General features: G+C 57.9%; 7 protein-coding genes across 7 annotated transcripts; 3 read left to right on the top strand and 4 right to left on the bottom strand.

The window, feature by feature from the left end:
* Positions 1-554: 554 nt before the first annotated feature.
* Positions 555-4,176, bottom strand: MYCTH_44689 (uncharacterized protein; the record flags this gene model as incomplete). Its single annotated transcript, XM_003659130.1, has 4 exons — positions 555-998; positions 1,071-1,087; positions 1,117-3,590; positions 3,662-4,176. The coding sequence occupies 4 exons, from the start codon at positions 4,174-4,176 to the stop codon at positions 555-557; spliced, it is 3,450 nt and encodes a 1,149-aa protein (XP_003659178.1).
* Positions 4,177-6,988: 2,812 nt separating this feature from the next.
* Positions 6,989-8,428, bottom strand: MYCTH_2106715 (uncharacterized protein; the record flags this gene model as incomplete). Its single annotated transcript, XM_003659129.1, has 1 exon — positions 6,989-8,428. One exon carries the CDS (start codon positions 8,426-8,428, stop codon positions 6,989-6,991), a length of 1,440 nt encoding a protein of 479 aa, XP_003659177.1.
* A 110-nt stretch (positions 8,429-8,538) lies between these two features.
* MYCTH_2313591 (uncharacterized protein) lies at positions 8,539-10,049 on the bottom strand. The gene is made up of 4 exons (XM_003659128.1): positions 9,769-10,049; positions 9,605-9,681; positions 9,458-9,535; positions 8,539-9,402 (listed from the first exon to the last, which is right to left on the bottom strand). The coding sequence occupies exons 1-4, from the start codon at positions 9,878-9,880 to the stop codon at positions 9,094-9,096; spliced, it is 576 nt and encodes a 191-aa protein (XP_003659176.1). The 5' UTR covers positions 9,881-10,049; the 3' UTR covers positions 8,539-9,093.
* Positions 10,050-11,434: 1,385 nt separating this feature from the next.
* On the top strand, positions 11,435-12,896 carry MYCTH_2295876 (uncharacterized protein). The gene is made up of 3 exons (XM_003659127.1): positions 11,435-11,826; positions 11,926-12,420; positions 12,496-12,896. Exons 1-3 carry the CDS (start codon positions 11,589-11,591, stop codon positions 12,783-12,785), a joined length of 1,023 nt encoding a protein of 340 aa, XP_003659175.1. The 5' UTR covers positions 11,435-11,588; the 3' UTR covers positions 12,786-12,896.
* Positions 12,897-13,833: 937 nt separating this feature from the next.
* Positions 13,834-15,293, bottom strand: MYCTH_2295873 (uncharacterized protein). Its single transcript, XM_003659126.1, has one exon. The coding sequence runs from the start codon at positions 14,914-14,916 to the stop codon at positions 14,143-14,145; it is 774 nt and encodes a 257-aa protein (XP_003659174.1). The 5' UTR covers positions 14,917-15,293; the 3' UTR covers positions 13,834-14,142.
* A 376-nt stretch (positions 15,294-15,669) lies between these two features.
* Positions 15,670-17,524, top strand: MYCTH_2295870 (uncharacterized protein). The gene is made up of 4 exons (XM_003659125.1): positions 15,670-15,881; positions 15,941-16,012; positions 16,070-16,555; positions 16,776-17,524. Exons 1-4 carry the CDS (start codon positions 15,807-15,809, stop codon positions 17,325-17,327), a joined length of 1,185 nt encoding a protein of 394 aa, XP_003659173.1. The 5' UTR covers positions 15,670-15,806; the 3' UTR covers positions 17,328-17,524.
* A 532-nt stretch (positions 17,525-18,056) lies between these two features.
* On the top strand, positions 18,057-22,793 carry MYCTH_2295868 (uncharacterized protein). Its single transcript, XM_003659124.1, has 3 exons — positions 18,057-18,721; positions 18,785-21,727; positions 21,800-22,793. Exons 1-3 carry the CDS (start codon positions 18,388-18,390, stop codon positions 22,492-22,494), a joined length of 3,972 nt encoding a protein of 1,323 aa, XP_003659172.1. The 5' UTR covers positions 18,057-18,387; the 3' UTR covers positions 22,495-22,793.
* Positions 22,794-26,498: the final 3,705 nt, after the last annotated feature.

The raw sequence follows: 26,498 nt of genomic DNA, 5'->3' as shown, positions 1-26,498 counted from the left end.
TTTGCGAGTCGTACTCAACCGAACCAGGTGAGCGCTCTAAAGTTGTCGAAGTATATATAACGAAGCCCTGTGCGAATACACGTCCATTCACTATCTTCTGTACATCCTCAATTTACCCCATTTTACCATGGCAGCGACCAAAACCGCCCTAAACCTCCTCGAACACATCCGGACAATATAACTAACAATAAACACTAAGAGTTGTTAAACCCAATGTAGAGCCCGTATAATCGGACAAATGCAGGGCCGCCTAGGACCGCGTATATCGAAGTGAAAACAAAAAGAGGGGGGTGAATCCACGCCCCGGAGAAGAGAGAAAGGAATATAAAGAGGTCGCGAGGGGGTATCCCATCCATCCAACCACAATGGCACTTTCCAAAGTGCTTGAAACCAAGAAACCAAGGATAATAATAACCAAAAAGAAAACACATATCCGTTACATACCCAACAGCGCCGTTCCGATGCAAGCAACTTTTCTCTCACGCACACACACCCACACATACACACAATCACACTTCCAGTCTCCGCACCAAGAACACCTTGCAAGAGTCGACTTAAGCGACCTCGGTCGTCAGGCTCTTCCACCGCTTCTCAAAAGCAGCGACCCTCTCGGCCTCCAACAGCTTCTGCAACCGCCTCGTCTCCCGGACGGCTTCCTCCCGCTGCTCCTGCAGCTGCAGCACCTCCATCTGGGCGGCGCTCATGCGGCCCACGACCTCCTGCATCTCGGCGTCGGCCGACGCCAGCGCGCCCTCGAGCTCGGCGACACGACCCTTGAGGGCTTGCACCTGGGCCGCCATGTTCTCGCCCTCCTTGTCCGCCGGCTCGAGGGTCGCGCGTCGGAGGGCGGCGGTGGAGCGCTGACGGGAGCGGCTGCTGTTTCCGTCCACACCCAACAAGGCAGGAGGTGTAGACATGCGGGGAGACGGCTGGGAGTCAGACTGGTGAGAGCGCAGGCTGAACAGGGGGGAGAGGGGCGACTTGGGCGGGAAGAACCGCTGTCCGGTGCCGTCGCCGGGCTGGGAGTCAGACTGGTGAGAGCGCAGGCTGAACAGGGGGAGAGGGGCGACTTGGGCGGGAAGAACCGCTGTCCGGTGCCGTCGCCGGGCGAGCCACGGCGCCGGCCGCCCGTTGCGTCGCGCAGGCGGCGGAGCTGTGCGGAGTGGGCGTCTTTGAGGGCGAGGATCTCCTCCTCGTGGCGGGCGACGCGCTCCTCGGCGCTCGTCTGCGCCGCGACAACCTGCTCCTCGAGGGTGCGGAGGCGGGCTTGCATGCCGGCGATGCGCTCCTTGTTGACCCGCTGCTCGGCATCGCCGCGCGCGATGGTGTCGGCCAGGCGGGCGCGGAGGGCAGCGTTGGCCTCGAGCTGAGCGCGCACCTGCTGTGCGAGCTCTTCGACGCGGCGGGCGGACTCGTGGAGTTGCGCAGCGAGGTCGCGCTCCGTGTCGAGGTGTTGTTGCTCGAGGCTTTGGAGGGTCTCGACCTGCTGGCGGTAGGAGTCGGCTTCGCTGCGGGCTTGGTCGCGGTCTGAGATGGCGGCGGAGAGGGATTGCTCGAGGCGCTGCATGGCCAGCTGCGTCTTTTCATCCGTCCGGGTGATCTCCTCCAGGGTCCTGATGCGCTCCAGCGCATCCATGTACGCGGCTTGCAGGTCCTCGTACGCCTGCTCAAGGGAGCGTGAGCTGACGGGCATATCGTGCTCGCTGTGACTGCTGCCTGGCCGGGCGGGAACTTCTGGGATGAGGATGTCCTTCTCCTGCAGGAGACTCCGCAGCGATGCAATCTCGCCCTCGGCGCGGTCCAGGTCCATCTTGAGCCCGGCGAGGCCTTTCTCGACCTGCCACTTCTGCTCGATGGCTTCCTCGGCCCGGCGGCGCAGCACGCTGATCTCATCGCGGAGTATCGACACTTCCCTCTCGTAACCGGCCTTCCTGGGCGACGCGGCGAGGAGACGATCCCGCTCCATCTCGAGCTGTCGGATTCTCTTGGCGTTCTCGCGGTTCTGCAGTTCCTGTCTCTCGAGCAGGCTCTTGAGCGCGCTGTGCAGAGCGTCCCGCTGCGCCTCGACGTCCTTGAGCCGGTCGGCCAGGACGTCGCGGGGCTCGGACACTTTGGTGCTGTTGGACCGCGAGAGGGACTGCAGGCGGTTGTGCTTTCTGAGTGGGCCGCCGGTAACGGATGCGGACCTCGACAGCCCCATCGACATGCGTGTCGCCATCGGCGGCTTGGGCTCGGGCTTCTGCGACCTGAGCATCTGCAGCTCGGCGTTCTCGGACTTGAGCTGCTGCAGCTCCTGCTGTAATTTGGACGTGTCGTAGGCGAGCCGCGCTTGGTCGGCCGCCTCGGCCTCCAGCCCCTCGACGCGAGCTCTGAGCTGAGGGACGACCTCGTCGCGTAGGTTGTCTCGCTCATTGGACGTCGACTGGAGCTCTCCCCTGAGGGCGCCGAGGAGGTCTTCGAGGTTGGTCTTGGCTTGGCGCTCCTCCGACAACCTCCTGCTGAGGTCCTCGCAGGCCGCCTCGAGCTCCTTGACCCGCCCGCTGGCGTCGCCGCTGTCAAGCCGGGCAACGTCGAGCTGCGACGCCTTTTTGGACAGTTCCTGGATCTGCTGGTCCAGCAACCGCCGCTTCGAGCGCTCATCCTGGAGCTTGTTGGTCAGCTCCAGGCGGAGCTGGGCCTTTTCCTGCTCTGCCCTGCGCTGAATCTGCGAGATCTCCTCCTTTGCTTGGTCATAGTCGCTGAACTTGGCCGAGCTGTAACCCGAGTCGGAGAAATAGTCGCTGGTCCTTTTTCCGGGAGCCTGCGGGTTGTTGATCTGTTCCTGCAGCCTGTCTACCAGGTCTTCCAAGTCCATCTCACGCCGAATAGACGAGGCCAGTTCGGCGCTGATGGCTTTCAGCTCGTCCTCCATCTCTTCGAGCTGGCCGAGGGATGTGGTGCTGTCTGCGGGTGTTTGGAGATAGACTTCGCAATACTGCAGCGAATCCGACTGTGCAACATTCGGGAAGGTTGGCTTCCTGGTGGTGACGGGGGTCTCGCACGACTCGGTCACCGCGGTTGCCGGTTGCTTGGGTGATGTGGGTGAGGGTAGGGGCGAGTAGCTCTTCTCCGAGAAGTCGGTCGTGGTCGTGGGCGAAGGCGAGGTAGCCCAGCCAAAGAAGGCACTGAGTTTGGAGGAAGCTGGAGACTTCGGAAGTGGCTTATTAAGATTAGTAGTCTGTCCTAGTGGCGTCGCCGGTGCCGCGGGCGATGCATCTCTGGCGTTTGTCCCAAGGTTGAGCTGCGGAGGGGGGGACCGTCGCGTGAACATGGACATGGTCTTGGGGTCAGCGTCGGCGACGGCGGTGCGCCTGCTTCCGTGCGACTGGGGAGAGCCCGGGAGAGAGTAGAGGTCGTCGAGCTCGTACGGGACTGACCCCTGGGTGGTCAGACTGGCTGTCTCGGCGCTAAGACTCTCGTCTTCGGACGGCGCGTGCGACGTTTGAGCCTCTGCAGGGTTCTCTCCGGCAATGGCGTCTCGCGAATGCTCAGCTCCCGCCCCGACAGGCGGGACGGCAGGCCGAGAAGAGCGGTCGGAGACGGGAGATGATCTGTATGGGTGAGCCATGGTCAGTCTTGAATTATTGCCACCGGCTTCTATCCCGGCGAGTCAGTAACGTACGGCTGGCTGGTATCAGGGCTCGGCGGCCAGTCCGAGACCGTGTGAGGCGAGCTGGTGGTAGCCAGCAGGCTCCGCTGGTCAGGGAACTCGTAGAGGGTCGGGCTGTCGAGCGAGCACGATCGCGCAAAGCGCTGTTCCGGCCTGGGCAGGTCGGCCAAGATGTCGGCGTAGGCGGCGGCCCCCTTTGAGAAGCGGACGGCGAACGGCGAGGCGGTCGACGACAACGGCTTCCGCTTGACGGGACCGGACAGGTGGGCCAAGCTCAGCGACCGAGCGCTGCGTGGGCTCGGGAGTGGGTGTTTCGACGGCACGGCGACCGGCTCGAAGGACGCGTCCGTCTGGTTGTGTGTCTCGAGAGGGAGAGGGTGGGGGACCGGGCGCGGTGGCAGGCGAGCGGACGGAACTTCAGACGAGGCAGTTGTTGTATCAGAGTCGGAAGGTACATGTACATGTACGGGGCTGGTGGGCGCCGTCGGGATGTCGCCCTCGTCGGGCGACGGTCCAGAAGCAGCCATAGCGGCACTCATAAGGGTCCCTTTGTCCGGCAAACAACACCCCCCCGCCTTCGATTGGTTCTGAATCGGGCAATTAATTAACACATCGAGAGCGACGGGATGGGCTCGGCAACAAAGGGTGTGTGCGAAAGGGTGGCATTCCAGACTGTGAAAGAGAGGGAACAGAAAGGAGCGAACCCCGTGGACGGCCGCATCGGTGCGAGGGCAGCAATTAGCGCCGGCGATTAGCCAGGGGAGGGCAAGAAGGGGGAGGGGCCATCCCACTCCTCTCTGGGAAGTGCCCGGCGCCATCGGCAGGGGAAAGTGCTGCCATCCCCACACCTCAACGCAACCTTAGCGTGCGTACCTTGCAGCCGCCCCCTGAGAGTGTTGGTGCATTGGCCAATCATTCACGAGGGCTGGAAGGGGCAATACACAGTACTGTACCACAGTAGCCATGAATGTTGTGCATCGTGCATCCAGTGCTCGGATTGGAAGGAGACGGGCGCTCTCAGCGTCTGTCAACCGAGGCATGGCACTACACTAGGGCCAAGAGGCGCCTAGTGTACACAGTACGTAGTACTTGATAAAAGTGCCAGTACGGAGTAGTGTATGAATTAACTCCGCATTACACTACCACAGTACATAGTACGCAGTACGCAGTAGCCGACTTCGTACAAGGGTATGTACTGTACATATATACACAGTACTCCGTATGTCCACCGTTTTTAGGCTCGCTTTCGAAAACAACATGGGTGATTTGATCCCACAAGGCCAGGGCGGCTGGAACGGGTTTCGCATAGCCGCCGCCACGAGCAAACCGCTGTTGATGATCGCGACATCTAGGGGCATACGTATGGTCGCCGCTTGTGCATTATTTATGTACAGAACAACTAGTTGTATGTAGTGTACACTACAAGCACTGATATTCGTGACTAATGCCTAGCGTAGCGACAAAGTCCGTTAGAGGAAGAGAAGGTCATGGTTATCGTTGCAACTCCAGGACCTCCAAGCTGCGATCAGCAATGCTTCGAGTCGGACGTGGGCTCTGAAACTGGACTACAGAGTAAGACTACCAAGACCAACTACGGAGTACCGATCTCGTGCAAGTGCAGCGCGATATACACTAGCAGCCGCCGCTTCTTTGCGCTACTATACACTAAAGGAACCACGCGATGTGGCATTTGCCGGGGCATCGCAATAACGTTAGCGCCGACGCGATGGGAAAAGCGCACCCACTTCTGAAACAATCTCCACTCTGATCGGAACCCATTCGTCTTGCGATTCCAGATGTTGTATTTTGGCTGTGTAGGTCTTGCCTAGTGCTCGATCTAGGTGTTAATTCTATTATGGCCATGGTCATCTGCGATTCTAAATGGAGTCTTTTGGATATCAAGTGCATCAATCCGTGTCTTTCAAAGACAGTTGTGTGTGGCTGAAACGCAACACAAATGCACTGACCCACGGGAGGAAATTGTGGTGGACTGCTAACGATTCGCAAGTCGGCTAGGAAAAGGGGGGACGTTTTTCGCCAGTTACCCACTCAGAAGCACAATCAATTTGACTACACTAGCTCCAAGTGCTAGTAACTAGTTACTCTGTATGCATATTTTACAGTACATAGGTACTGTACCTACCTCTATCTAACAAGCTCCCGCATCGCTCGAGCGTCAACCGAGAATATAAGCGTTAGTGTACGGATTACACTACCTGGGCTTTGCGGGGAAGCCTGGGGTGCAGAACGAAGCTTGAGCCGCGCGACCCCAGCTCGGCCGCCAATCCTTTCCAAATGCCGACTTAAGCACGCTACGGCACTCGGTGCGTCTGTATCTCGATCAGGTTTTCCGCACGCCATTCTTCGAATCGGCCAATCTTACAGACTTCGCACGGACATCATGGCCTCGGAAGCAGCATGCCCGGGTTGCGACAGAAAATCTAGAAAATCCTGGTTCTCAGCGACAGCGTGTTTGATATATGAAACAATGTTTTGCCCATGGAGTGCAGCCTGTTCGAGTCAAGGCTACTACGGATTAACTACTGGCAGACGGGCGCCTGCGGTCGAGTGGCGGCCATCGAAAGAGAGGCAAAATCGGGGTAGCAACATCCGTGGTCCTGTTTCACCCATGACACTCCAGGCAACGGAAGACACCAAAGCAAAGCCGGGCTTCAGAAATATCCCATTACTCCCATTTAAATCTCAGGCAATGAGGCTTGCAATGACTGACGTCTGCCCGTCTCAGCACCTCATCGCCCAGCCATCGCTACTTGTAAACGTACTTCCGGACAGCACCCCAAAATCCAATCCACGTCATCCATCCATCCCTCTCATTTGCGGCGACCATGGCTAGTGCGCCTCCATCTCAAACTACGGCCTTGCCAACCGCCATTCGGCCGACCGAGCTGGCCAAGGTCACAGGCTTCTCTCTGAACAGAGAGAAAGGGCTCAGAAAATAAGCTGCCTTGCATCATTTTTGTCAGTCTACTCAACATCTGGGCCGTCTTATCAAAGATAATAATGCTGGCCCTCCACAAAAAACAATGGCTACAGTGTCATGATACTGTACGTCTCCTGGTCGAGGGACTGCTCCTGGAGACTCAAAGAGTTTGGCTCAATTTTGTGAGGATTGGCAGATTGCATAGAGCAAGAGGTGAGCGGGACTGAATGTTCTCGGGACTTGTGGTGTGCAGCCACAATACGTACATACCAGACAGGTGTTCATCGGTATGAGTAGGATCAGTGCGAACGTCTTATAGATATATCCTTACCGAGAAACGTAGGAACGAGCACATCAGTGGCCTCAGAAACCCGGGCCCAAAAAAGCAAAGCACGGCACTACTCCGCTCCTGGCGGCAGTAGCCCGTCCGCGTTGGACTTGTCTACGAACACTAGTCGTCCACCAGGCCGCACCGCCCCCTCGAACATCTTCCACCAGTTGATCCCCACCCCTTTCTTCTTGCTCACCCAGGCTCCCAACCTAGGATTCCACGTCCCTTCCTCCACGTCCGCCATCTTCTCCGGATCGAAGCCGTGGTAGGACCGGAAGGACCTCAGGCCCGCGATCACCAGCAGCTTCAGGCGCTTCCCACGGAGCGACCGCGCAAGCTGCAGCACGTCCTCCACGTCGAGATACCCGTGCTCCGGCATGCTGAAGCCCCTCAGGTCCAGGCACAGCGTCTCCAGCCTCTCCATGGCGTCCCACCGGACCCGCAAGTGCGCCCGCCGCTCGTACTCCAGCCTCTCCTCCAGGTACTCGAGGTTGCGCCGCGTCTGCGCGCACCTGGTAGCAGGCATCATGCCCAGGTCTTCGGCCTCGACCCGGGCCAACGCGGGCACGCAGTTCACCACCAGATGCCGGATTTTCCCAAACAGGTACACGGGGGTTGGGGTTCCTCCCTCCGCATCCCCGGCAGAGGCGGCGGGGAGCGCGTCCTTCTCGTACCAGTCCACCCCGCAGACCATCTCCCTCGCGGCCCGGCCCTTTTCTTGTTCTTCTTCTTCTTCTTCTTCTTCTTCTCCCCCCCGGCCGCCCACCTCGATCACGAAGTCGTCCTCGTACGGCACCAACCCGACCGCTCGTTCCTCCCGGAGGATTATCCGCTCCGCCTTTCCTCCTCCTCCTCCTCCTCCTTCTTCTTTCTCCTCCTCATCATCACCCTTCCTCCGCAGATCACGCGCCCACAGCGGGCCCAGGACCGGCGGCTCCCGCCGCTGCGAGACGACCACGACGCTCCCGCCCGCCCACCGCCGCACCAGCTCCCGCTGCAGATCCCGCGGCAGAGAGCCGCCGCCGCCGCCGCCGCCGCCAAACACCTCGCGCGGATCCTGCACCACCTCCAGCAGGATGCAGTACCTGCCCCTGCCCTCGCATTTGGCGGGGTCGTGATCAAACGCGGTCTCGATCTGCCCCGTTTCCGGCCCCGTCCCCGTTTCCGGCGCCGGTGCTGGTCCGGGTCCGGATCCGAATTCCGGACAGGGAAGGGTGTAGGTGTCGACGCGGGTGGTGCGGAGAACGGCTTCGAGGGCGCGGTTGGGGCGGCGGCAGAGGGACCACTCCGGGCAGAGGAGGTCGAGCGCGCAGCGGGGGGCGCGGCGAAGCGAGCGGGCCAGTATGTCGGCTGCGATGTTTGCGGGCAGAGGGAGAGGAAACTCGAGGGGGAAGCCGAGCGTCGGCTGGGTCTCCTCGGGTCGAGCTCCCTCTTCCGAGAGCCGTTGTTGCTGCGTACCTGTAGCCACGCTCTGGGGCAAGCTGGACCGGGGACTGAGCATTGCCATTCTCGTTGTGATATTGTGTGTTTGATATTCGAATCCAGGACAGGCTTGTGGACAGTGCGGAAATTGGATATGCCCGGTTGGTCTCGTTGTTTCTCCCGGGCTCAGGAGGTGCAGTAGGCCTGTATTATATATCTCAGCACATTCATTGTCTGTGCTTAAAGGGAATGTTGAACAAGAGAATGACGACCAAGAGGCAAGAACAAAGGAATTGTTCAGCTTCCCAGACTCAATCCTCAGCCGCAGCCCTCACATGTATTGAAGCCCAACGTGCCATAGACATGTCACCTTTGAAACACCCTGGAGCCAAAAACTGAGAAGCAAATAGATATAGTGCTAGCTCCTAAAACACCTCCCCCTATGCCATCTCTTCGTCCTCCTCCATTAAGCCGCCCCCCACTCTGCGGCGTCATTCCGTGCCCTGAGAATCATCAAACAGAACCTCGTCTTCTCGTGCGTACCAGGCCCTTTGTACTGAGTACCAGTTTGTCGCGGCGAGTTATGTACCTGCAGTTCCTGCTGTCGCCGACCCGAAAAGCCCGTCCAGAGGGAATTGAGAGAAAAGGCAATACGAGAGAACAGGATTAATGGCTGTGGCCGCAATACCCGCGCCCCATGATCGTGACCACACCCTGTGCTGCCATTGGGTCGCATGACCCCACGGTTTACTAGAGCAGCGCGGCAAACACGCCGGCGGCAATCATGGCGGCGCCGTTGCCGATGTAGCCGGCGGCAGTGGCGGCGGCGCCAGCTGTCGAGCTCGACGTGCTGGCAGCGGCGTTCTGCGAGCTAGATGCAGTCGGAGCCTGGGTGGCAGACGACGAGCTAGACTCGCTCTGGGACGGGTCGCTAACCTGGGCCTTGGCGGGATCCAGAGTGCCGCACTTGTCCTTGATGTTCGTCTTGCACTCATCCTGAGCCCTGGAGCTGGCCGTGTTGGCAGCGATGCAGTCCGAGTAGGCTTGCTCGCAGATGAACTGTGGGTTGGGGTTAGTAAGAAGCGCCCTGCATGCGAGTCGATATTTGGCTTACTGTGGGGATGGTCTGGATATAGTATTGCAGGCCAGGCGCCGAGCCGTTAGAGCAAGTGCACGTGTACTCCAAAGTGTTCTATTGCGCAGTGTTCAGGTCAGCCCACAACTTCTGGAACCCTTTGCATCCGTGACTGGTGAAACGTACCACATCGCAGTCGTTGGCCGTCGGGTTGTTGGCGCAAAGGACGCGGCAGGAGTTGTATTCCGCAGCACACCAATCGGCTGCCACGTTGTCAGTCTTATGTATGAGAGGCAACTTAGGGAACGAAAGCTAGCGAAATAGATAGATATATATATATATATACATACCCCTGAGCGAGGCCTTTACCGAGTTCGGGTCGATGGTGAAGTTCTGGCTGTTGTCCTGGGCGTTGGCGAGGGCGAGCGCCGAGAGCGCAACGAGCACAACGTTCTGGCGCATCGCGGAAATCTCTTTGGCGGCTTAGCTGATGCTTGAGAAGGATGTAGTCTACGAATTTGCAGCGGAGAATGCGGCACTGGCGATGAGGAAGAAGCGCGCAGACTCCCTGTTTGACAAACGGTTTTTTTTTTGGTTCGAATGAGTTGCCTGTGGAAGAAAGAAACAGACCGAGATTCGCCGCCGAGAAGAATCAAAACAGCGCCAACTCCGTACACGAGATTACTAGTCGCAGCTTCCTGCTTGGCTTTGGTGCCAGATGCTGGCCGGGCCCCCGGCACAAAGCGGGAAAGTTTGTCCCTCTGAGGGCCGGCGGATGTGATTGGCTTGATTGGCACATCGTGTGGGCGGCCCGGGGGTTTTGGCCTTTCCAAATCCTTCTCAACCCGCCCCCCCCCCCTGCTGGTGCCCAGCGATGTCACGACACAAGTCTTCCGTGCAGCGATTTGGCAGCCGTGCATTTCCATCCTAACCGTTACTGACCCCGGCCAAACATGAAACAACGTCGCGGTCTGTGGCATTCTCTTCACTTCACGTTCGCTGGTGCCCCGACAAGTTGCCAGTGGCCTGGCACTGCGCGACGATAAGAGGCCGTCGGACCAAACCAAAAACGACGACCGGATTTATCTAGTGTACAGTACACTACACTACGGAGTAATTACCGACGCGCACCATTGGAAGAGAGGAATCAGCGGCCCACCGTGCCGATCGAGCCGGCTCAAAGGACCTTGGAGCGGTAAGGGAACTTTCAGTGACGTTGGCGTGGCCGGTGCCCTGCATTGACTGAGCTCCCTGTGCTGCCATGACGGTCTCAGATGCGGCATTGTCCAAGACTCGGATGCATTGAAGTCGTTGTGAGCACTCGGGATGAGGTAAGCACTGCCGGCATCGATCGCCGCGAGGTTCCGCGTTGATCGCGTTCCCCACCTGAGCGAGGCCGAGCTCCACACCCCAATTCTCGTCTGTCAATGGCCAGCTTGTTGAGAACGGGACCGATTGGGGCTCGTAATGACGCAGGCAGTTGGGCGTCTCGTGACGACTTTTGCTGCCCCAACGCTCCTGCCCTGGCAACCGGATCACCCTAGTGTATACTGAAGTATGCAGGAGCGTAGTCCGTATTTAAGGTTGTTTGTCCACAACTACTTTGTACACCTGCACACATCGGACGTGCACAACAACATTGGCTCTTGGGGAGGGTATCTGCATGCGCTCACGACAGTCTGCAGCATCCGTTCGGTCCGCTCCGGGAAAAACCTCCGGCCTCTGTGCACCTGCCTGATATTGCGCGCACGAAATGTTGTGCTTGATTTTGCAGTCAACTGCTTTAAGGGGCAACACCAGGTAGCACATTTCACACGCACACTGAGGTGCGGGACGGTGTACGGATTACCTGAAAAAGCAAAGTTTCAGTGCCAAGCTTTGAGCAAGGTTGCCTACAAGAACAAGAACCTGAGCGTTCATATGAAAAAGCTCAGGAAGGTGGGGGCGATGCATTGCCTATACTAGTATCCGTATTCGGCTTCTGTGACTCGGCGAGTAAACAAACTCGAATCCAAAGTAGGTTTATTCTTCGAGCCCGTAATTCGAACCCCTTTGTCGGCCGACCAGTGCATTGTTAAGAAGCAGTGATCTAGAAATCCGATCACCTAGAATGGTCGCCGTCTGTTCTCTTTGTCCGGATTTAGGATACCATTGTATTATTACCTAGAACATGATGCTCTCGGCTGTGGCCGCCATAGTGGCCATCGCTGTTCTCGCGGTCGCATGGCTGTTCCACATCAATGCGGCCATGCAAGATGTACCCGAGGGCGCGCACAGAGCGTCGCCACACCGCTGGACCAAACAGCAGCTCCAGGACACCTACGAGCGGGTGAAACAGAAGCCAGTTGATTTCACCAAACTTTTACCGCCACGTCTGGGAAGGCGCTATGTCGTGGTTGGCGGATCGGGTAAGCCACACTCTCATCAGATCAATCCGCGTGCACCAGTGTGCTAGTGTACCGGTCAGAAAACCAGGGTTCGGATTTTGTGCTGATCCCGCTTCCCAGGCCTCGTGGGAGGAGACATTGTCTTGCAGCTTCTGCAGCGCGGCGAGTCTCCCGAGAGCATTCGCATAGTCGACTTCGCGCCCATCAATCGGCGGGACATGCTCGAGGCGGCCGCCCGCTGTGACTTTGTGAAAGCCGACATCGCCTCACGCTCGTCTGTCGAGACCGCCTTCGCCAAGCCGTGGCCAGGATCCGTTGCCAAGCTGCCCCTGACTGTCTTTCACACGGCAGCTGTTGTTCGGCCGCAGGAACGTAGCCTGCTGCTCTACCACCGCATCAGCCGCGTGAACCGAGATGGCGCCGTGAATGTCCTCGAGACTGCCCGGGCAGCCGGCGCCGACGTCTTCATCGCGACCTCGTCCGCCTCCGTCAGCATCGTCCCCCCTAACTTCTGGATCTGGCCCTGGCAGCGCTCTCCTACCAACTATTTCCAGGTGGCCGACGAGAAGGATTTCGACGCTCCTCTGCGCCCGCACCACCTCTTCTTCTCCAACTGTATGTTTTTTTTTTTTTTACCCCCCAACCTTTGCCACTTGCTAAGGTCGCGACAGCGGCTAACCCAACCGCTAGATGCCTTCTCCAAGGCCGAGGCCGAGCGCGCCGTATGCACCGCCAACCGGGACAGCTTCCGCACGGGCACTATACGTCCGGGCCAGCCGATCTACGGCCAAAAGACGGACCCCGTGCTCGGGATAATACTCCGCACGGGTGACAATCACACCTGGATCCCCCACGTCGTGCAAACTTTGTCAACTCGCGCAACGTGGCCCTCGCCCATCTCCAGTTCGAAGCCGCCCTCGCCCCCAAGGGCGACAACGGCGAACCCATGCCCGCTTGTGCCGGCCGCACCTTCAACGTGACGGACCCCGGCCCGCCCATCGCCTATACCGACCTGTACTACGCGGCCGAACAGCTCTCCGTCACGCCCACCCGTACGCTGCCCCGGCAGCCGCTGGCTTTGCTGCTCGTCGCCTACGTCATCGAGGCTTGGTGTCTCCTGCTCGCGCGTTTGCCCTTCCTGACAACCCTCTTTGGCCTGCGCGAGCCCTCCGGCCCGATTCACATGCTCCAGGCGGCCGTCTTCAACGTGTCGATCCACACGATCGTAGACGATAGTGCGGCACGGAAGAGCGTGGCCGAGGGCGGCATCGGGTATCAGGGGGGTTGCACGACGATTGAGGGCCTCTGCCAGCAGCTCCTCGAGTGGAATCGGGAGCATGAGGGGACTGGTGGGGAGAATGGGGAAGTGCCTGACGGGAGGATGGCGAAGGCTGCATCGACCGCGCGAGGTGTCACGGCCTGAGCATGAGATATCCTATCGGCACTGTCAGTCACTTCTGCTATCCTTTCCTCTGGCACCATCAAGATGGCTTCGGGTGTGTTTACCTGGCTAGATGGATAAGCACGAAATGTCACGCATTGAACCTGGGTAGAATCAGGTGTGAGCCGAAGAGTCTCACCATAGATTTCGCTGACCTGTCCAGTCTGGCTTAAATCACCACCTTATATAGCCCAGGATAGTAGAATATCAAGGAGCTACTATGCCCTGAAAGTCATGGATGGCACTCGGAGAGCTTGCGAGGATGCAATTGCCAGGACAATTGAGCAAATAGGACGTTCCCAAATGTTGTGATCCAAAAGTGAACATGGTGTTCCAATCTCGAATCCCAGCTGCTGAAGGTATTCGTACAACAGTATCCGTAAATGCTTGGCATGAGGTAACTTGAGGCCCCACTGGCTTCTCTCAGCCTGCAAGACACCACCCTTTGCTGTTGATGACTCCCACGCGGTGGAGGAAATAAAAGGTTATTCTGGCTTGCAGGAGGTTGCAGAAGGTAGGAGGCACAGCCCTGATCCTAAGAGCTCCTCGGTTGTATGTACAAGTTTCCTCTGAAGCCATGCAGTTCATGTTCGCATCTCCAGACATACTGCTTCCGGAGCGAGGGGACACAAGGGCTTGGATTGAAATCCGAGAGCCTCGGCCACCCTGAAATCACGAGAGGTTCATTTCCCTTTAAGACCTGATCATCAGCGAGAACCATACGCCGTGGTACGACCCGGAAGAAAAGAACGGCGGCAGGAATAGTCACCCAGCCTGCCATGGTATCAGGTATCATTCAAGACCAGAAAACCCAACCCAAACAAACCCCCCTTTCCCCAAAACTCCAATCCAATGCCCGAGAAACAAACGCCAAACCCACCAAGCCAAACAAAACCTCATCCAGTCGGAGCCCTCTCCGCAGGAGGGAGCACACGACCTGCCGAGTCTCGCACCGGCGCCTTGCCCTTCCCCTTGCCGCTCCCACCGCGCCGGCGCTCTTCCTCGCTGTCCCATTCCGAGTCGGCATCCCGTCCGTCGTGCCCGACCAGGCGAGGCTGATCGGCGGACGACCTCAGCATCCTCGCCCGCTCGCTCTCATATTCGCCCTCGTCGTCGTCCTCCTCCTCCTCGTTCAGCAGCGCGCCGTCGGCCGTCTCGAAATCCGGCACCTCGATCCACTCCTTCGGCACCACGCACGGCAGCGCCACGCCGATGCTCGCGGCGCGGTTCAGGAACCTCGGCGCCGGCTCGCCCGTCAGGCGCTCGCACAGGAAGGAGGTGAAGTGGTTGCAGTTGCGCGTGAGCAGGTTGTAGCTCGTCCCCAGGAACTGCTCGGACGCCTCGCGGATGATGGCGTCGATCTCGTTCTGCGGCGCCAGCGTGAAGCCGTGCAGGTACTCGCACCGGAACGTGCCGCCCGGCGGGCACGTCCGCGGCTTCGTCCAGTACACGCCCGTCAGGCCGCGCCGGTCGTGCCCGCCGTAGGCGTACTCCTTGCCGTTGATCACGACGCCCGAGTGGAGCAGCGAGGTGCCAATGTGCCAGAGAATCGTGCTGATCCGGCCCGGCGGTAGGAGGTCGTAGATGTTGATGAGGATCTCGGTCTTTTGGAGGGAGAGGGTCGACCGGTGGGAGCGAGATGACTTCTTCTGGTGTTTTCGCGTCGGCATGGTGTTGCTGCTGCTTGGGAGGGGGGGCCAACGTAAGATTTGGAAGGAAGGCTTCTTCGCGCGGTTGAGTCGGAGGAGTGGAAGATTACCGATCGGCTTCGCCTCTAAAAGTAGCACGCGGGAGGGCCTGGTAATGACAGAAGAAGCTCTCTCTGATCGCCCCGAAAGTTCCGCACCCTTACTAGTACTTATCCCGTGGCGAAGTGGTAAGGATGGAGGAAATCACACTGAGGGTTAGGTATCTTTGAACTGCATGGGTATGTAGGCTTCCAGCGCCATGAAATTCTTTTGATACGATGCTCCGGGCTGATATGTCGAAGAAAGTACTATGCAATTGCTCGGATTAAAAAGGTCGGCGAAGCATATGCCTGGTCGACTCGATAAAGGCGAAAGCGGAATCGGGAAGCGGCAGGCTGAAAGATCCCCACAAAGGTCTCAGCTGAAAGGGCTGTGGGGGCTCACGAAAGGCAACGCCCCTTGTCCAAGCTGGCTCGAGCTCCTCCCATTTTCGGCCGCCCCACCAGTTTCATACTTTGTCACCCCGCCATACCGCAAGCTCGTCCAAAATTTTCACCCGCAATCTCATCAATCCTGCAAGCAACTGGCCGAATTCTAGCGATACCCGGCAGCCGCGTTAATCGCCAGCACCAGGCGCTCAAACGATTGCTAGACATTCACTTGTCTGAGCAACCAGTCCGCAGCGCAGCTCGTGGCAGAACGCCCACGAGCGCGTCACCGTGACGACCCCAATTCGATCCATTCTTCTCTTCGCTTCTCCCTTGCCCCTCCTTCGAACCCCCGCAGCTAGCTCTGCGTTTTCTAAAAAGCCGCTGCTTGATTGCACGCTCGTCTACATCTCCACTCGCCACTATAGCAAAAGAAGATCCAAAATGCCCCCCAAGAAGGCCGTCACCGAGGAGAAGGTCCTCCTGGGTCGTCCGGGAAATAACCTGAAGAGCGGCATCGTGGGTTGCCTCGTTCGACGCCACCGCCTCACCTTGGCTGACTTGTCTCGGACGAACAGGTCGGGTTAGCAAACGTCGGCAAGTCCACGCTTTTCCAGGCCATCACCAAGTGCAACCTGGGCAACCCTGCCGTATGCTTGAGCCCTGCGACCACTTGCAAGAGCCGCCGTCGCTGATGCCGCCGCTAGAACTTCCCTTATGCCACCATCGATCCTGAGGAGGCTCGCGTTATTGTCCCCGACGAGCGCTATGACTGGCTGTGCCAGAAGTACCAGCCCAAGTCGCGGGTACCTGCCAACCTCACAGTCTACGATATCGCTGGTTTGACCCGTGGCGCCTCAACAGGAGCTGGTCTCGGCAATGCCTTCTTGTCTCACATTCGCGCCGTCGATGCCATCTTCCAGGTCGTGAGGTGCTTCGATGATGCCGAGATTATCCACGTCGAGGGTGACGTCAACCCGATTCGCGATCTTGACATTATCAGTGAGGAGCTGCGCTTGAAGGACATCGAGTTCGTCGAGAAGGCGCTCGAAGTTCAGAAGAGGAAGACGCGCCAAGGCGGTCAGTCCCTTCAGATGAAACAGTGGAGGGAAGAAGAGGCGACGATTGAGAAGGTCCTCGCCTGGCTCAAGGACGGCAAGGACGTCCGTAAGGGCAACTGGACTCCCAAGGAGGTAGGCCACCTTTTTTTTTTTTTTCTCTTTTTCTTTCTCTCTCTGCCCCTTCGTGATGATAAAGGGCCAATGGCCCGATCCAATAACCCAGCTCGTCGAATGCCTCGTCAACAACGCAGAGTGCATACTGAGATAAAAAACCCATTCTGACAACCCCGATTCCACATTCTCATTCTACCACAAACACATTATGGCGGCATGGATACTGATCCTTCCTCAGGTCGAGACCATCAACCCCCTCTTTCTCCTGACGGCTAAGCCGTGCGTCTATCTCGTCAACCTGTCCGAGAGAGACTACATCCGGAAGAAGAACAAGCATCTTCCCAGCATTGTCGAATGGGTCAAGCAGCACGCTGAAGGGGACCCGATTATCCCGATCTCGGTATCGTTCGAAGAGCGGCTGACGAGGTTTGGAAGTGAGGAGGAGGTCAAGGAGGAGTGCAAGCGGGTTGGGGCAGAGTCAGCGTTGCCCAAGGTCATTGTTCAGATGCGCAAGGCGCTCAACCTGATCAGCTTTTTCACCGTCGGTGCTGACGAAGTCCGTCAATGGACCATTCGGACTGGTACCAAGGCGCCGCAAGCAGCTGGTGTCATCCACAGCGATTTCGAGAAGACATTCATCCAGGCCATTGTGTACAACTACAAGATCCTCAAGGAGCTTGGCGACGAGTCCGAGGTCAGGGCGAAGGGCAAGGTCTTGACCAAGGGCAAGGACTACGTTGTTGAGGACGGCGATATCTTGCTGATCAAGGCCGGCGCCGCCAAGGCATGAGGCTAAGCCATCGAATGACACAAAAGTTCATGGACCGAGGCACCTATTCTTGTGGGCATGGCCTTGATGTAGGAGCGGTGATTGCTAGCTCAGGGGGAAGCTGTCATGCTGCCAAATCGCTGCTCCACAGCTCTGCTGATAACGATGCCGGGTTAGGATGTCCTGGAGTTGTGGCGAGATTAAGCAGTGGCATGAGACCACAGGCTTGACCTGTCCTTCCCACTCTCTGTGCGTCTCGTAGATTAAGTTGCCCTCGCAATCACGCTGCTACGGCATTATAGCCAACAGTAAATGTCCCTTTTGTCATAGTGCAGCGCAACTGAGAGAGGCACTGCAGCAACTGATTAGAGGCTCCTCCGTAAAAGTGAAGCAGCATCGCTGGACAAAGCGTGTATGCTTGTACGGTATAACCAAGACTCTTCTCGGATTTACAGTCCCGAAACCTCTGGCAAAAATGAGAACAGGCTGACTTTAATTAATAATTCTGGTATAACTTGTCTTCCAAGACGTGCGCAGATGTTTCCTCTCACTGCTTATTAATCTTGGCGGGAGATCAGCCTTGGCCAACCTTCTTTGGTTCATCAGGGCAGGTAGTTCTGAGGTGCAAGAATCCGGGCTGGCCAGCGCAGTGCACCTCGATGCAGCGAATGATGGTCTCCACTATTAGTTCACAGCAACATCCCTGTCTCGCGTCACTCGCTCTCGGTGCTTGTCGCACATGTTCGCCAACTCTTGGTCTTCTTGTCATCGGCACGGTTGGAAAACGACAGCAAACTGCCACGGTTTTCCAAACAGCCCGTCCCGACTGAAGCATCCGCCATCGATTTCCCGATACCACCTTGATTGACTTTCCCCCGCTCTGCGCTCCCTCAGCCCGCATTCGAGAGCAGCCAGGAGTTTCATCAAACATCTATCGACACGGCATCGAACATACGAACGTTCATCTTGGGCCCCGGCAAAGAGCCCGCTGTATGGTTCTGCACCCGTGGAACTGCCCAATGGTGGCCACGACCATAGCGACGCCCTCACACTCAGCGCTGTCGCGGAACCAGTCGAATGAATGCAACCCCTAAACCCATTCCTGAGCGCCTTCTCCAAGAGCCCCATCCTCGCCCAGTGCCTGCCGCCTCAGCAGCACATCCTCCTCGTCCCGACCGCCGATGTCCTACTCAACGCCCGCGACACCGAAACGGGCGCGCCACTGGTGGCCTCCATAGCTTCGGATGAATTCCTGGGAAGCCATGTGCTGCGCATCCCCTTACCGAAATCACAGGGGGCCGGCGGGAAGGATGCGGCGCAGAACCTCCGCGAGATGCGCGGAAAGCCCAAGGTGTACGGCACATTTAACGGAAGGAGTCTGGTCATCAAGGATCAATCCATCTTCACCAACAAGGGTAATACTTTCTCTTCCTCCCTCCCCCACCTGAGCAAGTACTTATGCTGACGCTCTCGTCAAGGCTTCAAGTCGCTGGCTCAAGCCAACCTGCTTCACGATGCCATCTGGTACCCTGACACGCTCGACCCCCGCCCATTTCTAATATACTACATCTCGCGCCCTCTGGTCGGGTCATGGGAAGAGGTTAAGATCACACCGGCTGTGTTACCCCCTACGTCTGATGGCGGTGAACGTCTGTCGAAAGGGACACCGCCAGAGGCTCGGAATCAGCCCTCGGGCTCGCCGCAGAAGAAGAAGGACATCAAGACCTTCCATGAGCTACTCATCCATTTTCCGGCCATTGCCAAGCAGATGCAGGCCGGGCTAGAGAAGCTGTTCCGCGAGTTCACCCTCGTGTTCGAGCGACCGTTACCCCCACCGCCATCTGCTAGTGAGATACCGGATCCGGAGCCAGATGGGCCGATCTCCACAGCGGTGAAGAGGGCGAGGTCAAACAGCGATGTCAGTCAAGGCGCTGTTGCGGGGGTCACCGGGTCTCATGTGTCCGGGGCTTCTGAGGATGACGAGACGACCATTCGGACCGCCATGGAAACCGCCGTCACGGCTGCCATCGACCTGTTTCAGAGCGTCGACAGGCAGCAGCTTTCTCTCTTGGGCGCCACCACGGATCTGACGGGACCCCTCGTCGAACGACTCATCGAGCGCTACATAGCCGAGAACGTGCATCATTTGGTGTTTCCACGCCTTGCCGCACTCCGAAGGTCGGAAGATTTGGAGTTGGAAGCCAAGATCAGGCAGATGGACTGTATCGATATTTCACAGCTGGGCGTCGTCATTGGCGGGAGCAGCCGTGCCAAGCGCGACGTCGTCAACAGGCTGGGCAGGGCTGTCGAGGAGTTCCGGAAGATGCCAAACGCCAGCTGTCCGCAGGAGATGATGGAGATCTTACTTGCAACGACTAGGGCGGCAACCCAACTTTCGGATGTGCCACATCCAGGGCCAGCGTCAGCGTCAGCGTCAGGGCCAGCGTCCGAGAAACCGGTCATGACAATCAACGCGGACACGCTGGTGTCCCTGTTGCTCTATGTCGTGATCAAAGCACAGATTAAGCATCTCCAGGCGAGGCTCACTTACATGCGGAACTTTGTCTTCGTCGACGACGTCGAGAGCGGCGAGATGGGCTATGCTCTCAGCACGTTCGAGGCGGTCCTGTCATATCTTGACCGAGATTCTGGGGGCTTGCGAAGAGCAAGTCGACGCAATCGAGCTCTGTGGGACGCTGTGTCGAAGGGTGACCTGCCCGAACTCCGCAAGATCATGGAGCCGGACGAGGATGCCATCGAGGATGATGACGGCACGTTCGGATCATCCCACTCACGACGACAATCTTCGAGCGGCTGGAGCTTCACGAACGGAGTCTCTCGGAGGTCTTCGTCGAGCTTCGCCACCGCAGAGAGTCTCTCGCGAGGTTCCGGTCTGAGCCACGTGTTTCCGTTCCAAAATGGAACGGACACGAAAGAGACCGAGCCCCCCAAGCCGCCCCCCAAGAGGACCAAGAAGGTTGCGATGGACACGAGGAGCATGTCCAGCGGGTCCGAAATCTCGTTTCGGTCTATGCCTATGAGTATCGGCACGATGAGCGGGATCGAGGGAGATACGTCCATTGAGCGGCTTGCCCAGACCCGAGACGCCTTTGGAGAGTCGGTTCCAATGATGGCTATTCAGAACAGACAGCTGGGGGTTCTGAGATATCTGCTGTCATTGAGGCAACACTATCCTGCCGAGGTCATTCTCGACGACCAGAACAACGAGGGAACCACGGTGTTCAGCGCTGCCGTGCAGCTCGGGGACGAGGCTATCGCCAACACCGTCCTCGACTTCTTACTGGATGCCACGAGCGATGACCGCATCTCCCAGTACTTTGCCATTCAGGACACTTGGGGCAGGAGTGCTGCTCACTACCTGTTTCACGCCCCGTTTCTGATACAGCGGATTGGAAAGTTGTTGCCGTGGCGCCAAAAAGACAAGAACGGCCAGACGCCGTTATTTGCCCTATGCCGGTCGTACGATCACCCTAACTACGCCACCATGGTCAGCGAGGCGCTGGATGCGGCCACCAGAGCCCAAGGCGATGGGCAGCCGCTTCATCTGGACGACCACGTGGATATCAAGGGGAATACGCTGTTGCACATCGTCAACGACGCTCAATTGGCTCTGAGGATCCTCCAAAAGTGCGATGTTGACGTCAACGCAACAAACGAAAAACAGTTCACCCCCTTGATGCTGGCCAGCAAATACGGGCGCTTCGACATGGTCAGGACGCTGTTCGGCGACCCGCGCGTCGACATCGCCGCCCGGGAGCTGAGGGGCCTGACGGCGGTCGAGCTGGCCAAAGACGACGAGGTGCGGAGCAAGATTGACGACCTGACGCTGTTCTCGCAAATGCCAAGCGTGGATTCCCGGACGACCGGCGTCGTCCGCGCCTACTTCGTCGAGGACGCGTCGGTCCGTTTCGTGGTCAAGTCGGGAGCGCCGGTGGACAAGCAGAGCTTCGCGATCACGACCTGCCGCCGCTCCCTGAGCGACTTTGAGCATCTGGCGAAGCTACTGCAGATGGAGAATCCAGCATCGTGGATCCCGTCGCTGGCGGACCTGCGGTCGCCGATCCAGATCCCCTCGAAACCGAGTCGCGCGGTGCTCAAGGATCTGCAGATCAAGATGGACTGGTTCTTGAGGGTACTACTGCAGCACCCAACGTTTGCCACGCACGAGATGCTGTGGGAGTTCTTCCTGGTGCCGGACCTGCAGCTAGACATGATGGCGGAACGCAGCAAGCTCAAGGCGGACGCGCTGATGGAGAAGGTGCACGACGAGTACGAGCCGGTAGAGGACCTGCGCGAGGTGTCGCAATTCATCGACCACGCGCGGGACATGGTCCGAAGCGTGCATTTCTCCACGAGGAGCGTGGCGCGGCGGGCGAATGTGGTCAACAATGTCGCCATCGGTGAGTCTCTCTTGGTTTCTATTTCTATTCTGTTCATACGTTTCGCTGACTGAGAGCCACGTAAAAAAAAAGACCTTCATGAGGCCTCAGCCATCCTCTCCCGCACCCTCTCCACCCTCACCTTTCTCCCGTCGTCGCATACCGCCGCCTTTGCTACCTACGTCCGCGCACTAACGCCGTCGCATTCGTCCCCCAGCGCCGGCTTCTTTTCCACCTTCCTCGCGCTCTACAACAACGTCGAGTCCGTCCTCAAGGCGCTTTCCCGGCCGCCGCAGACCATCTCGCGCATCCAGGCGGTCCGGCGCGATGCCGAGCGCAGCTACAACTCGCTGGCGCGCTCGTCGCGCTGGCCGCTGGGCCTGAGCCTCCCGGTGCTGGACGAGGCGCGGCAGCGGGTCAACGAGGAGCGCGAGGAGAAGGCGCGGCGCAGCGAGGGCGAGGCGGAGACGCTGTGCCGCGAGCTGCGGTACGCGCAGCAGACCGTCGCGGGGGAGCTGGCCGGCTGGAGGGAGATGCACGAGCGGCTGGGCCGGAGGGCGATTCGGGACCTGGCCAAGGGCATGGTGGTCGCCGAGAAGATGCGGTTGGAGGGCATGCTCAGGGCCTTGCGACTGGTTAGAGAAGGCAATGGTGCCGGTGGTGCTACTCCTCCTCCTCCTCCTCCTCCTCCTCCTCCTCCTCCTCCTCCCGGGGGAGCTGTCGGGGCTGCTTCTGCGCAAGAGCGGGGCTTCTTGTCATTTGTTTACGTCGATGATGCGGATGGTTAGACGGGACTGGGTCTGGTTGATTAGACGGAGAGCGTAGTCGTATCGTACAATTCATGAGCCAGTTGGCTCCGTCGTTTGGCTGTGGTTGTGGAAAGCCATCACGACATGATTCCCTACCTACATAGCACTAATGTTGTTGGCCGATGGTCCCGGCCCCTTTTCTTTGGTGTCTTGGAAACTCGACAAGCCAAGGTTCAGTGGCTCTCTCATTCAAAACTTCGACCTCTGTGCGAGACGCAGTGTTCTCAAGAGACCAGCGGCCCAGAGAACGGTGGGATTCGCGTGCACCCTTGTTTTCGGCCAAATCCTTTCTTGCAAAAAAAAAAAAAAAAAAGAAAAGAAAAGAAATGTTGCCACCGGTGCCGCCGGGACACGCGTGGTGGCATCGCCAAAGTTCACCGCCGGATTAAATGGACCGGGTTACCATGGACACCGCCGGCTGAATACGTACAGCAATACCACCAACCTGCATCATATGCGGCTCACAACGCTAAAGGGGAATCTAAAGGGGAATCGGGTTGTATTTTTTTTCTTCCTTCCTTTTAGCGTCGCTTCCATCTTCTTGCATGTCGAGTCGGTGAGAGGGAGGTGAGAGGGAGGTGCATGCCTTCAATTTGGGGCCTGACGGAGGTTCTCTTAGGCTTTTCTCCGAACAGGCTTTTTTTTTTTTTTTTGGAGTGGTTGACTCGTTTGTTGGTGTCCTCATTGCTTGGTAGTAGTAGTTCTGATGTTGACGTAGTGTTCTTTTGGTTTTCTCCACGTGAAACAAGAATAGAGACTTGTATAAGTCCAAACGCAAAGGTTAGGCGGGTCGAAAACAGATGGTATCTCGTCGACCCGTACTCTGCATACCCTTCGGTCTCTGTTCTCTCCGCGGGTGATACAGGAACCCCGACGTCACATCATCATCGGCACGGCAAAGGAGAGATGGCGATCCTCCGATATGCCGAGCTGCGGCGGAGGATAGATGAGTCATGTAAGGAACTTGCAACATGCATCTGCACCGCTCACCTGAAACGAAGCCAACGAGTTGATGTGTGTGCGGTGTGAGCGTGTGAGTGTACATGTGGCTTTCCTGATTGGGAAGCTTGTAGATTGAAACACCTAAACGGCGGGAAGTCGCGGGGCGGGATGCGAGGAAACAGATGGAAACACACTGCCGGATGCGGGAATTTCTTCCCCTCACACTAGTGCTTCGCCTCTTTGTACACTATCCCACCGCACCTGTTGCGGGTCGAGAAGAAAACTTCTGTTTTCTCCGCATTGCATTTGGAGCCGCTATCGAGGCTGCAGGTTGAGAAGTCATGCCCTGGGTGGAGGTCGGGAGCAGGAAGAGCGCTGATGGCCAATCGACGGGCCGAATCGCGAACCTGACAGGTGAGTGTCGGTGAGACCCCGAACTTTGCGCGGGCCGGATTGGCTGAGCGAGGGGCGCGACTTGCATCGCGACGGACAAGGGGTAACCGACGAATCGGGGAGAGGTGGTCCGAGACCAAGACGCGGGAGCACGTGGTCGCGTGTTTCGTGTTTCGTGCCTCTTGGGGTCTTGGCTTTGTGGCATGGTTCCTGTCGCGCCACACACACACACACTCACCGGACACCGTCCATAGCCGCGTAGCCTCACCGAGGTTTCACCTGGGCCCCGATTTGCGCGGACTATTCAACGTATAAGCGCCCGGCGAGCAGGAATGAGGCTGTGCAAATAGCGCTGACGCGGACGGCTGGGAAAGAGGGCCATTACGAAAGCAGCCACGGAACGTAGGGTGTTCCGAACCCAGGGTTGATTTGATTTACGTCCGGGCTACGGCGTTTAGCAGCCGCCTAGGTCTCAAGGTGAGAACATCGGATGGCGGCTGCCCATTCGACTGTTAGGGGGTGGCTGGATTTTGCTAAGCTAATCGCTCTAAACACATAGGCCAACCTTAACAGGGGGGGTTGGGAAGGTACTGTACGGATTACAGTACGGATACCATTCCGCTCCCGCAAGCGCCAGCGGTCCGCTAAGCGGCTCCCAAAATGGCAATAAAAATGAGATAGCCGCCGGACCATGGGCTGCCTCCAGCGCTCGTCAAACAATCGCAATTTCAGTAACCGCTCTCAAGCAAGCCATCAGGACCGTACGTCAGCCCTAGGAACGAAATACGTCCATGTCCGAGCGGACTGAGCCGAACAGAGATCTCGATTAGCGGCTGCTGGTGATGCATGTCTTGGCCAAAAATAAACTTGGGAGTCGTCGGGGCTCGGTCGCATCTCTCGGGGACCAGGGTGGTTAAACAATGCTCTCTGAGGCCCCTTACTAAGTGCGGCCCCCGAAGTCACAAGGCAAAAGCTGCCCAAAAAAGGCCTGAGACGAAACGAGACAAATGCTCAACGAATAGTCTGTGCGAGAGACGCTTGATGAGACCCATTCGGGGGGGGGCTTAATAATTTTCAGTATCCCAATGGCATTGTTTCACTGGGCAGGCATTGGCTTATTATAGTGTAGGTACTGTACGGATTACATTGGTATTTTTTTAATGAAGTCATAATTAAGGTCGTGTTGGCGTTGGCACACTACGGAGGCGTGTCAGCCACATCTGTGGCTGCCCTGCGGCCCCCGGCTCATCCACGTCCCGGGCGCGATCCGCGCCCGCGTCGGCCGCGCGGGAAGCGTGAATCCCGACGCCAAAGAAGAGCCGCGACGGGGCGCGCCAAGACGCGGGAGAGGCGCGCCCCGGGCTTCAGCCTCCCATTGGCGCCCGGAAGCGTGCGGGGTGGGGTCGGACAGCGACAAGCCCGCTAATGCAATGAGTGCCAGGTGTTCGAAAATGACTCACTACACTAGACGCCCGCAGGCGACTTGCATTGGCAAGAAACACCGGGCCAATCAGATTTCCAGAATGCACTTCAACTTGCCTTGTTTGCAACGCCCAAGCCAGGAACAGCTCTTGCTTTCTCGTTCATTCGATTTTTTGCTCTGATGACATGACCCCACGGTTGGACTACTCGACGAGATAGCACTGGCAGTTCAATTCGTTGTGCAGCTTTGGGCATGGAGCGGTCACCCGCAGTCTTACGGATTGCACAATATCCTGCATCAACATTGCATACTTCGTTTTCCCCCGCCCCAACATAGGAATGAACTGGGCGTTGGAAGGGGCCGCAGTTTTCTAAACCATGAAGCTCACTCAGTCAGAAGCGTGAAGGCGCCCGGCTCGGACAAGGGTTCACCTGATATTCCCTAGATCGCCCAGAGCCGCCGAACACAGCGGCAAAGGGTAGGTACGTACATACCCGCCATTGTGCTACGCCGGCCTCGTCATCTCAATAAGCCTGGGGAAGGCGTCTCTTCTCTGGGCGCAACACCCTATACAACCCCACAGAATGGGCAGCTCGACCCCGTGTTTCAGATTTGATATTTCGTCGAATAGCAGCGTGCGAAATTTTTAAGGCTACGCGACTGCAGCTCGGGTAGGATGGAGTAGTCCAGGTAAGGTGTGGTACGTACCAGGCAAGGACCCTGCCATTCTCTCTTGCAGTTTGGATTCATCAATGTCACTCTGGCTTTCCATCCTAGCGCGGGATCGCGGTACCCACTCCGCGCTTCCCTCTCTCTCTTTCTTTTTTTTTTTTTTTTTTTTTTTTTGCCTTTCTTTTCTTGACCGCCCGGAGGGGGGTATCTCCATGGATCCACCCGCGGACGCATGCTACGGTACTACACAAGGTACGAGTACACACGACTACGGTCCACACCACCTTGACACGAGCGACATGCCACGAACCGTCTCCAGACCGCCGCGTCCAGTAGCCCGCACCGCGAGTCGGGTCATGCATCCTGGCCCGCACCGCGGCGGCCATCTGTGGCCTATGGTTCCGGCCATGATCTGCCTCTGAAGATAAGTACAACCTCTCTTCCCCCCCCCCCCTTCTCGTCGCTCTTGTTTGTCCATCCTCAGACATCCATCTTCTCAGACCCCCTAGATTTCTGGACTTGTCTGGAGAGAGAGAGGCTTGGTCGATATTTT

Source organism: Thermothelomyces thermophilus, chromosome 1, assembly GCF_000226095.1.
Source record: "Thermothelomyces thermophilus ATCC 42464 chromosome 1, complete sequence".
Classification (NCBI taxonomy): Eukaryota; Fungi; Ascomycota; class Sordariomycetes; order Sordariales; family Chaetomiaceae; genus Thermothelomyces; species Thermothelomyces thermophilus.
The sequence above is the reverse complement of the archived record's forward strand: the minus strand, read 5'-3'. Positions and strand labels throughout refer to the sequence as shown.